Source organism: Nilaparvata lugens, chromosome 1, assembly GCF_014356525.2.
Source record: "Nilaparvata lugens isolate BPH chromosome 1, ASM1435652v1, whole genome shotgun sequence".
Lineage (NCBI taxonomy): Eukaryota > Metazoa > Arthropoda > Insecta > Hemiptera > Delphacidae > Nilaparvata > Nilaparvata lugens.
In genome coordinates, this window is record NC_052504.1 from 74,274,745 (window position 1) to 74,287,832 (window position 13,088).

The window sequence follows — 13,088 nt, forward strand, 5'->3', positions numbered from 1 at the left end:
ATATATTGGTTTTTATTCTATAACTGGAATGCTTTGAACCGTCAAATACTCAATTCGAAAAGTTAATATTCCATCATTTTTAAATTCAACATGAGCCTATTAAATTTCTTGATATCAATCCATTATTAATATTATTTTATAATACTTTGGGAGAGGAATAGATTTTGTTTGAGCTTGTTGCTCCTCTCCCAGTCATTATGATATTTGCTTGTATAATTGAATTAATGAAGAAAAACGTGAATAACCACTGGAAAGATGAACGTTTGAAAACGTTGAAAAACGTTTTTTTAGAATAATTATCTCATAGAATGCCCTTAGTATCAGTAGCATGTTATTTGACTTTTTATTGAAAAATAGAATTTGATTTGATTTTGAATTCTATCGTAGATTTTAGCTACAACATATTTGAAACGAAAGAATTATTCTCAGTATTATAACACATTATTACTCACAGTTGATTCCCAAAAGCCGTTTCGTAATATTATGGATACTGTATTTTTTATACAGTAAAAGTGATTTTTCAACTCTCAAATTATTTGATTGATCTAGGCCTACAATCAATTCCTCCTGGAACATCAAGCATTGAAATAAGTAGGAATTTTTAGTTGAATTGTATAAATGGTATTTATGATAAAAGCAAATCTAAAATTATAATCAGGAAACTAACCAAATAATCAAAGAAAAAATCAAACAAAAGATAATTATTGAATTGAATCCTTTGAATATCTAGTCTATCTGATCTGTCTCTATCTTGAATGCCAGGAGCTTTATTCCTTTATAGACTCAGATAGGTCAGCAAACTTTATAAATCTAAAAAGTATATAAATATTAGTACGGTTATTATCAATACGGTAAGTGCAGAATCGAAAAAGACTTTTATGTAGTCTTTACATGATTTCGAAATCACTTTAGTTCCCTCTCATCATTTTACGATGAATGATTCTTAATTCAGACAAAACAATCATTTTTGTTAACTGTTTAATTTGTGGCAAGCATCTGATATGTCACAACTTAATGAGATTTGATGAAATGAAAACTGTGTTATCCGCCAGACTTGTTCTGAATGATTTCAAAAGCAGTTCTGCGCTCGATTGAAATCATACTTGGTTGTTTTCAGAGAGCTGGCAGATTTCAATATACTCCCGTCGAGCAGGTTATGACTTGCATTGATCTAGTTGTATCCCCCATGTGTTAAGAACCCAACTGCCACTTACTGAACTCCTCTTACAAAAACTGTACTTGTAAGTTAAGTGGCGAAGTGGGCCTCACACTCTCTCTCTCTCTCATTAAAGTACTAGTTATAGTTTATACTATTACTACTACTTATTATATAGAATATATCGAGAATATCACTATATAATATGCTCTGTAATCTGTATAACTTTGTATTACAGAGTGTGAACTGAGTTGAAAGTAATGAGAACATGTTGGCGTTGTAAATTGTCAAGTGACCAAACGATATTTGAATTTCAACTGGTTAATAAACAACTGAAACGTTGAAACGGGGTTGCTTTAGGAAGAAATTGCGTCTCTATCACAGTTTTCTTGCTATCTAGCTACTAATTGTACTATAATCTGCAACTTAGGGAATATATTACGGAAAACTGCTAAGGAATTGAAATTCTTATCATCTCCCTTGTAGAATTACTTGATGCCAACTAATCTGGGACTAGGATCACACACTTTTGGGACATTATGAATACAAGGAGTACCGGTAATGATGTGGTAGGGAAATAGGTCATCCTATTTAAATTTTCATTACTTATGATGACCATATCGGTCCATGTCTTGTGCGCCAGCTATGATAAAAGTAAAACTGAATGGGAATCAAACCCATGACTGCAGCAGCGATTGCAGACTAAAGTTTTGACGCTACAGACAATATTAGTGTATCCGGTAGTGAAGGCCAATTTCACTTTGGAGTAAAAAACTGATTAATTTTAAAGAAATGTTTCCTCGTTCAAGTTATATATCATATTATACTGTTGAGCTGATGATCTCTAAATAAATATAGATCTATCGTAAGTGAATAACTTCAGCTAATTTCACTTGAAACTGTTTATTCCAGTTCAATTCAACCAGTAAGCGTTTGTGTGAAATTTAGTAGAAACGTTAACTGGTTTGATTGATAAAATTAATAACCGCTAATTCAAAATTCAACTATATAGTTCCTTGGATCAACGAGTCCATCTCCAGTTGAAAGAGCTGCAGTACGGTAGCAATTCTAATCTTTCGCAATAATTAAGCTCGTTAAGAAAGAACAACATTAGTGCGTTTTAATCTGTCAGCATCTGATTAAGAACATTGTTTAGATTGTTGATTTTATATCGATTTACAAATTGGTTCAAGCTGCAGATGTTCTACAAAAGATAACAAAAAGTGGAATTTTAAGTGGTCTTTTAAGCTTGTTAGAAATTCATTCTTCAATCAGGACCGGTTACTATAAATCTGAATGACACTGGACATTCACATTCAGTTTTCAAATAAAAATACCGTTTTTGCATGAGTACCTTATGATGAATTAAAGGATGATTGATACAAAAATTTCAGGGGAAGAAAAATTAAATCCCTGTTTGATTATCAAAATTGAATATTCTAAATACAACTACACTGCCGGTACTTCTATTAGGATGTACCACCACTTGCACATCCCATTCTCCTCTTGTATAATTCTGTAAAAATGCATTACAATGATGATATTCATGTTAATTTTGAAATTAGTAGGCTACATATTATCGATGTTTTTTTACACAGTGTCACAGATGCCTAATAACACATTGATATCGGATATAGCCATGAAAGAATAGTACAGCTACTATTCGATTGATAAATTTGGTATTACTCGCATTAACGCTGGATTCGGATTTGGATCTTAATTCTACATTTAGATTCACTTTCAATTGTCTGTATTCCTTCTAAATAACATTAATACTTCCCATTAGAAAAATGCTGATAGATAAAAGATAATCTTACGATAGGTTATTTTTAGTTCATTGATGATTTCGAATATTTAACAATAAATTGTTCTTTCTTAACAGGGTTTAAAAGATCTGTTGTACGACCTATTATTACAAAACACATCAATATTCAATTTAGATAGAATTCATATCTTCGATGAGCTAAGAATACTGCAAGTTATAATACTTAATAAAAAATAACTATTGATATCTATAAGCAAGGATCACACACAGACACAAAAGAAAGCAGTAGATGATTATTCTGAGTTAGGTCTACTCTACTCATACTCATGGACCATCACGAGATCTTATTCTTCTAGTAATTTTCAATGTTCAACAAAAAAATTATTTAATAATTCATGCGAAGCATTTTCGAGTGTTTATAGTAATTAATAGCAAATAATCCTATACTATTAAACGAGCGACTTCTGTTTTTATGTTTATATGTTTATATTTTTGGATGTTTATATGTTTGTATTTCACCGGATCTCAAAAACGGCTCTAACGATTCTCACGAAATTCAGAACATAGTAGGTTTATAATATAAAGATTCGATCGAACTAGGTCTCATCTTTTGGAAAACTCGCTGAAGGACATTAAAAGGATGATTATTAATCATCCTTGCAAAAACAGCTGATAATAATTATTTCGTCGTCTGTTGGTGATGGAAGTGAGTGAGCGAGTTCATGTGTGTGGGACTGTGTCATCATTATGACTCAGGTGATGAACTTTTGTAATCATTCAATCAGGTACTTAGTGCCGGTTGCAAAAAAGCCGGGTTATTTTCAATCCTGATTAATTCCAGTAGATCCATCTTTTTGAAATGGTCTTCTCTGATTTGGTTCACGTGAAGTTAGTCAGGATTAAAATCTAACCGGCTTTTGTGCAGCTGGGCCTTTGTGAGGGAAATTTTTGCATTCCTCTGGGAATTAATCTCAATTTACTGTGATTAGATAGAACATTTCTGTATGAACTATGAATGATATTATAATTTCTTCTTTCGTAATCCATTTTTTTGCTTTTGTACACCATAGCGAAGCTCGGTCCCCGATATTTTCATAGTAATGAGTAAGGAGTAAGATGAAGTCACATCTAGAAATAATAAATTATCCGTATGTAAGTGACAGGAATTAATGTATTATTTATTATTGACAAGAGGTAAATTAAATTTGAATTCTGTTGAGAATGAATTACGTAATATATACGCAAACTCAAAACAAAGCATTATAATATATTTTAATACATACAAATGTTAAAGAAAATGTATAAATCTTTGAGAACTCCTGAACTTGAAATCGAATTGAACTGATCAAAATTTAATTGAAGTAGGCTACAGAAAAGTGGAGAACTAGTTTTCAGTTTTTATAATTTTCAAGTTATAGTTAATTTTTTCAACTTTGTTATGTTAGATTTTGAGGATAATCATTACGGGTTTTCCTTATTCTATCATCAAATTTCTAATAAATCAGCCTAGGAAAGATGGGGTTTGTAGGGGGTATGTCTACCATTTTTCAAATAAACAATTTAGTTGATATAGCCTAGGAGTTTAGTATCCATCTACGTGATATCTCTATTTCCATTGAATACGTGTAGATTGAATGATTTATTAGAACATGTTTACAATAAAAGTTGAGTTTATAATTTAAATAAATAATAAATTGAAATTTTATCTTTTTCAGAATGGGCGCTCAGCTAGGTGCCCGACAGCAAATAATTTGGATAAATGTTGTCCTGATAACACTATGGCACTTACTGGCCGTCTACACCGCTGTCATATTAGTTCCTCGCATGCAAATTATTACAATTTTATGGGGTAAGTTAAATAAAGTATTTTTAAAATATTAATTTTAAAATTGCAACTATTTTTTGTGTGATCCGGGTGTAAATGAGTTTACAGTGAAAAAATATATAACAAATTTACAAGGATCAAAACAGAATAAAAAAGTAAGTCAAGTCTGCCTACAGATTGTACCATTAACTCTCTGAACTATCACGTTTTTCATTTAATGTTAAATATTAACTCTCACACATCAAATCCATGAACTAGCATAACAAACTAAAGGCCTCAATAAAATTTCAGCATTTCAAGGATAAGGCTCCAATGGTTTGAAAAAGCCAATAACATAAGAGTTTTATATTAGTAGAGTTTTATAAAATTTAGTTTATCATTCATAAGATGAGTACGCAAAAGACGAAAAGACAAGTGTACTGTACCGACTTATTTGTATGTAGGAGGAGAAGCATTAACATGAGATATTTTTGTTAACGATGCATAAATAGAAGAAGAAGGAAAAGCATAAAATGAGTTGAAATTTAATCAAAAAAATTATAATTCTAGTGTGTTGAGAAAGAAGCTAACAGTGAATAGGAGCTATTATCAATGAGCTCATATTGGTTCCCATTTAAAGGGAGAACTACTCGCAAATGAAAGAAAATGTTGAGGATTTGAAGATTATGATTAAAAATGAATAATAAAATGTTACGTTACTGTAGAAAAGCATGAAAAATTATATCAATATAACCAGTTACTAACTATAAAGTCAAAATCTGTCTCAAACTAATTTCTAAATATTTTTAAAGGAATTTCATCAAACCTAGCAGCTACCAAGTATCTTTCCATCTATAAATTTAGATTATAAATGTTCTCCTTGAATTTTTTCAACAAGGGCAGCCAGAACAGTAAGTTATTTGCAAACAGATAGGAAAGACGTCATACATCATTACACACATTGTTTACTGTACTGATGTTCACTCATCAATAAATTTGCATTTATCAACTTCATTGGTGCATCATGTTGGTAAATATTGTCAAGTGGAATTGCACCAGGGAATATTACATACCTACTAGACATCAGTAGATCATCACGTCAAATAATTAACAAAATGTAAAATGCTCTCTTTGCTAAATTGGGAAATAAAGAAGAGTTCCACCATTTTACATTTGAAAAATCGTAGTTTAACATATATAATTAAACAGTTAGTACGGTACCATATTGGAGCCTGCAATGTAAAATAGGAAGCGATTTGACTTGGTGTTCACGCTGATAAGCTATCACTTAGATAAGTTAAGAAGAATCATGCGACTGCTACTTCCATTGGAAGGGTGACCACTTGAGCCAACTCCTCTCAATGATTCTAAATATGATTTATGAGTTGAAAAATGATTTCCCGGTGGGTCGGAACCAACCTAAAACTGTAGGTCCACTCATCTTTAATTATCATTCACCTCATTACCCACGCACAAGCCTAAGACTCACGTCGGCATCACCCTCAGCAAATTGAAGTACAGTATATAGTAAAAAATATTTCTACAGTAGATGAAAATCTATAGAGTAAGTAGAAACCATGATAACTGAAGAATAAAGTTAGATTGGTAATAGAAACTTTATTTTTACTGAATATCTTGCAAAATTTTACGGAAATAATGCAGTAAAGAGACATATTTTCAAAAACGAATTTCTTGGCTCAGCCCAAGGTACCTAGAATACATTGTTTAGATCAGACCCCATTAGATCAGATGGAAGCAATGGAAATATTGACAGTAGAAATAATAAGAATACTGGTATATTCTCAAACATTTATTAACTTACTTAATTTTGAAAAATTATTGGTTCCAAAATTCTATGTTATGTTAGTATTTGTTTCATATAATGTTTTCTCAACATTGTTTCATGTAATGTTTATCCCCTGTTGAACTGTTTTTGAGAACGATACTTTTGTAAACTCAATCTCAATTATAGTCTACCATTACATAATGTTATACAACCATCTTCATGAGTGTTAGAATGAATTGAACTGTTCACTCCTGAGAAAAAGTACCCTATAAGTAATGTGGTGGGTGGAACCTGATAATAGCACCCAGCAATCATAAATTATTAAAAAGAATTACATATTTTTATTTGATAAAGTATATTTAAAGGTGACGTACAAGTGAACGTGAGAAGATAATATGGTATTATTGTGGATAGATTCGAATAGGAATTTTAAAGAAAGCTATTGAACTTTGTACCCCAATAAACCAGAGAAAGATAGAACAATTATGGCTTTCCAATCGTGGAGACATTGAAGAGACTCACGTTTATTGATTGCATTAATGAAATGAGAATACTTTGCGTATTAATCACAATAAATTGCTTCGGTAGATTAATTCTAACATGACATCTGACCCCGTGATTCGTAGGCTGTAAACTATAACGTGTTGCATAAGCTAATGACATTATGAAGGTTACATTTGTATTTGAAGGGAAAGTTACATTTTGGCAAGTAATTCAAGGATAAATATTTGACCTCCGATTTCAATTATGTTTTATTTTTAATCAGTTCTTGAAATACTCTTCTTGTTGATCATATGTGGTAATTTGAGCATAATGAGGAGTAAATGTCATAAAATAGACAGATTAATATGTAGTAAGCATGGAAAAAGTAATTGGATAAATTCAGCATTGGAACAATGAAGTAAAAACTTCTAATTTATAAAAGGAAATTACTAAATTACAGATTACATGATTGGATAGTTGTAAGGGACATCACTTATAAGCATAGAGTGAATAGATGGACGAGAGAGCTTGAAACCCTAAAAACATTTTAGATGTGACATTCAAGTTAAAAAAAAACTTTAGAATTCAAGAACTTGAGTTATGAATATTGAGCACATTATTTCTATATTTCAGAAAATACTAAAATTAGCCTATAGGAAACTACTATTCTATAATGGACGGAAATATACTCATTATTGAAAATGATGAAAGATATTTTTCAAATAATGGCGATTGCATTGAATGAATTGAAGAACTATATAACATATATAAAAAAGACTATATAATTATTTAACTAGAAATAGTATTTACGAAAAAAATATAAAAAGTAGTAAGTTATAGAATTTTTGAGCTATATTATGGAATGTCGATTGTAGGATAACATTATCAGGATTAAAATTCACAATGTATCACCAAAGCATAAATATTTTTCTAAATATGTAATTTTCATTGAAAATAAATTAATATTCATAGCGTATATAAAAACTTAATTCTGATGGGTAGTTTCGATTGTTCATTTCTGTAGGTAGTTAACAAAATTCACATACAATTTTGCTGGTAGAATTTGATTACAAGTTTTAAAAGCTACAATTTCAATACAGTTTCCTGCTCTGATTGATTGATTGAGTACTTTATTTATGTAGATTACAATATATACTGGCTTATACACTTATATACAATAGCTTACAATACAGCAAAATTATAGATGAATTTACATAATATAGACTAAGAAAATAATTATTGAACTGTATATGATATGAAAAAGCAATTTGTAATATAATAACTATAGATAATAATTAAATTGTTATGCATCTACATAAATTGGCGGAGCTTTGGACATATCAATGTCCATTCTTCGGAAAGAATATTAAAAATATCCTCCCCACTAACTCTCTACCAAACTGATGAAAGAGTACCAAATGTTTATTTCATAGTAAACAGACATAATAGAAATTTAACAACACGAGAGGTTTTTTGTTTGAACATAATCACCAAAAATTTATGAAAATTTGTAATTTGACAACTTTTAATATAAGTTGGATAACTTTATAAATATATTATGAATAGGATTTTCATAAATTCAATAAATAAAGAGTAATGAATCTGATACAACAATGAGTTTATCATTAATGATTAAATTTGAAAAATTGATGAGAAATATATTTTTTCAGGTTATTTTGTTGGAATAGTAGGTGGTTTTGGAGTGACAGCGGGGGCCCACAGACTATGGGCGCACAGGGCATACAAAGCCAAATTGCCACTGCAGCTAATCCTTCTCATGTGCTACTCCACAGCCGGACAGGTACGAAGGAATCGAGCCTATCAATAAATAGATCAATTTATTCAATTATTTCTATAAGAGTATTCCATAATCTAAGGTCGATATCTACCTGTTTGTATCTAATTTGATATTGTTATCATATGCTTGAAAACGTGAATTCTATATGTAATTTTGTGTAATTATTGTGTCATAGCACTTTCAATTTACATGGCTTTTTCTGTTAGCTGAATAATAATAATGATCACTCAGAATGTGCTGCCCGCACAAAAACCTGTTTAATTGCTTTATGATTTTATATTTTTTTATGTTCAATACTTTTTCTCTAGTAATTCTTTTTCAAAATTTTACAGTTTTTAAATTTATGTGTAATATCCAAGTATGACTATATTTTCATTTGATTTTGTTTATTTCATTTTTTCTATTGTGAATAAAAGTATAAAGAAGGGCCCCACATAGGATTACCTTGGGGATTTCATTTAGACTTTGATATACAATGTATTGTGCATGCGAAGGTGTTTGCTACACCAGTTAAGAGAGTTTTTTCTGAAATATTTTGTACAATGTATGTTGATTGGTTGAATAAAATATTATTATTAAATATAATTTACAAAATTAAGGAATCGAGAGTATAATATAGGGTAATACAAATTCACATTTCTAGAATGACTAGCTTTTGCTATAGGAATCTGAAGTTTATAATATTATTCAAAGTTCCCCAAACATTATGATACCTGATAAAATGTCAACATTCTACTCACCTGGCTATGAACTGAATGAAAAATTTTGTCTAAATTATCTTTTTATAGCTTGAAAAATAAAACGATATAAATTTCAAATTTAATTTCTATTTCACTATTAAGATCAGTATATAAAAGTCCTACTACAGGATGCTAGTCAAGAAATCTCTCACCCCCAGCAGTATGAGCTGACTACGCTTGAATGCTTTTGGAATGAGTCCAATACATTGACTTTGTCTGAAGTTTCAGCCAGTTCAAACCAGTCTCAAGTCATAGCATAAATTAAATAGCATGTAAGTCATAACAGGAGGCAACAATATTTCGGTTCAGATTCATTATCGCAGTAAATAGGATCAGATTTTGATAAGGACATGACATTGTGCAGAATAAATATTAAAATATAATATTTTCATAACACTTCAAAGTTATAAATATGCTGTTTATCCTACCAATATAAATTGTAGGCCTTTGCTTGAATCTATAAACTCTGAGTCTTGTCTTTATAAATTATTTCCTTATAAGATTTAAGTATACGAATTTTTAATTCTTCAGTTATGAAACTTATTAAACGTACTGATTTTGAAAGTTTTTGGTCAATTAATGAAATAAGCATGGCATCCAATAAGACAGATATTGTAATAATAATAAAAGAGAAGTTTTATTTTATTTTCATTCTTGATTATATTAGAGTGTAGAGATTCTATAATAAAATTATCATTACAAAATATTATAATAAACGAAGGCGTTTATTCTAGGGAAGAATTACATATGTGACAACCATGACAACCTTCATTCAATCTTTTTTATTTAAAAATGTGTTTTTTCTGTTGATCTAGTGTATCATGTTAAGTAGATTGTGAATAATTTCATTATTGGATACATTACATGAATGTTATCGAACTTATTGATATATTACTTTGAAAAAATTGTGTGGGATTGAAATGGATTATTTATCGAGAAAACTATTAGATTTGTTACTGATATCAATTCACTTTCCAGAACTCGGTATTCGACTGGGTTCGAGACCACAGAGTTCATCACAAATTCAGTGAGACGGACGCCGACCCTCACAACGCAAAGAGGGGCTTCTTCTTCGCCCACGTTGGATGGCTCATGCAAAGGAAGCACCCAGAAGTGTTGAAAAAAGGTGCTCTCATTGATATGTCAGACATAACTGGAGATCCTATTCTGGCATTTCACACAAAGTAAGACATCTTTTGAAATAAGATTTTTGATGCAACATATTTATTTGATAATTCAGAATTACACAACTTACAGAAAAGTACTACAGGCTCACGCCGAAAAAGGTTCCAATTCTAATTTATACAACAGTCCAAATGTATCCTAATATCATTTGACTAATACCAGAAAGTATTCGTTGTTGGATGATTGATTATCATCAAGTTTTGTGAAGAATTATAATTTTCAGGTTTATGGTTGGAGGAGGTTTTTGTTTCACATCCAACCGACACCTTTGCTGCGATTCCTGTCTCTCAATTTGTTTTCAACGCTACAGTTCAAAAATATGAATAACATTACTTTTTCATAATTTTCTATCTAGTTTACTTCAAAATAAATAATGCTTACCAAAATAATAGAAGTAGGTTCAGAACCAACATAGGTCTAATAGTAGATGCTCACATTCAAACATAATATGAGTGGAAATTGAAGTACATCGACTTCACTTTGTTCACCAACAACGAAATGGGAATAGTTTACCAATACCGGACATTTGAAATAGGCTAGTAATAGTAATAGTAAAAAAGAGACAAACTCGATATTACTTTTTCTTTCAAAATCCAATCTTTCTTTATTACGGTCAATCTCGATATGCTATTTCAAACTTGGGCAACTAAATTATTAGAATCTTATTTTTCAAACAAATACTTGTGAATCTATATACTAATTTAAAACTATCCATTTTAGGAAGAGACGTCAGAATTTGATGAAAGAGATCAAGATGTTTTGTTTTGAGAAAAAAACATTCACTATTCATTGAAGTTTAAATACGGGACCTAATAATTATTATATAATATTATCAACTTATGGCCACTTGTTTCCAATTGACGCTTACAAAGATACAATTCCAAAATTCTGTAAGAATAAACAAAAAATATCATAAATCAATAAAAGTCTAAAGCTGAGTGCGTCAGAGGATGTCATTTAAAGCATAATATTATGACGATTGCTTGATAAAATAAATTGAGAATCGTCGAATTCCTATTGATAATTTTAATATTGTTTAATGTGAATAACATTGATAATTACAATTTTTTAATGTTTAGAGCATTACTGGTTTATCCAATTACTTATTGAAAATATAAATTTATCAAGGAGTAATAAAACTATTATCACTGTCATGAGTTACTATACTCGGGATTGGATAAGCTGTTTTTATGCTGTATATGTTGTGATTACACGAGTAGGCCTACATGTATTAATTTTTGTGATCATATTTAAGATAACGATACGAAATATTATGTAGAACTAGATTAATTAAATATCTGAATCAACATTGAAATACATTTTTAAAATAGTTAAAACTGTTGAGAAACTTCATAGTAATTAACTATAATAATTCAATTCATTAACTAATAGTTTTATTTGAATTCATTTCAGATATTTCAACTACTTCAAGCTCTTTTTTTGCTTCATATTCCCGGTACTTGTTCCTTACATTGTACTGAAGGAGCCATTCTATCACTGTTTCATGGGAATCTGCTTTATAAGATACATCCTAGGACTAAATTTCACATGGTCAGTGAATAGTGCAGCTCACATTTGGGGCAACAAACCTTATGACAAGTAAGTTTGAAAAAATATATAATCTCATTCATAATTTTTGTTTTAGACGGTTCAAGACTATGCTGATTCCAGAATTCTATTATTGATTCAGTTTACTTAATTTCAATCATTCTTATACTATATTCATTTGATTATCTACAATTTAATACATTATTCTCTTCAGAGTTCTAAAAATAATTGCACATACAATTGCAATTCATTATCAATTGTAGCTGCGAACATTTTAGTTTCTCTAAAATTAAGGAAATCTGTTCAAACAAAATTCCAGTTCAGAAATAAACAAATTAACAGCATAAAAAACGTAAAAATCAGTGATCATTGTTTAAACATGATACTCTCTTTACTTATGGGTATATTCACAATAGTGATTCTTAATTTGGACTTTGTTCAATTGGCACTAAAAGTAAAGAATGATTGAAAAAAAGCATTGTTTTTCTAAAAACGTTTACTTGTTTTCATCCTCACGGTATCATGGTTCTTTATTTATAGTAATTTGCTTTTTATTTCTCATTATTTGATGGAAATTTTCCTTTGGAACGGCTGTAATTTATTTACACTCAGGTTGCTTTCCATGACAAAATAATGGAAAAAAGAATAGATAAATGAAGTATACTGTAGTTTGTTAGCATTGTTTCTAAATAATAATTGAACCGATAATTTAAGGAGGAAAGTGATAGCACGTTATCATCAGGGAATATTGTATCATTGTAGTAAATACGATATAATTTTATTTATATAGTTAACAACAAAAATATCAAAACCATAATCAAAC

At 29.9% G+C, this 13,088-nt stretch overlaps 2 protein-coding genes across 7 annotated transcripts in view; one reads left to right on the forward strand and one right to left on the reverse strand.

Moving 5' to 3' along the window:
• LOC111045580 (acyl-CoA Delta(11) desaturase) overlaps positions 1-13,088 on the forward strand; it is a 57,403-nt gene that overhangs the window by 40,121 nt on the left and 4,194 nt on the right. For all 3 annotated transcript variants that reach the window (XM_039442707.1, XM_022331017.2, XM_022331018.2), the window contains 4 exons: positions 4,637-4,770; positions 8,665-8,795; positions 10,511-10,716; positions 12,131-12,316. In XM_039442707.1, coding sequence (XP_039298641.1) covers positions 4,637-4,770; positions 8,665-8,795; positions 10,511-10,716; positions 12,131-12,316 — 657 coding nt within the window. The remainder of the gene's footprint in view (positions 1-4,636; positions 4,771-8,664; positions 8,796-10,510; positions 10,717-12,130; positions 12,317-13,088) is intronic.
• The window catches only part of LOC111045582, a 71,413-nt gene that overhangs the window by 31,571 nt on the left and 26,754 nt on the right, over positions 1-13,088 (reverse strand). The gene's annotated exons all lie outside the window — the stretch shown is intronic.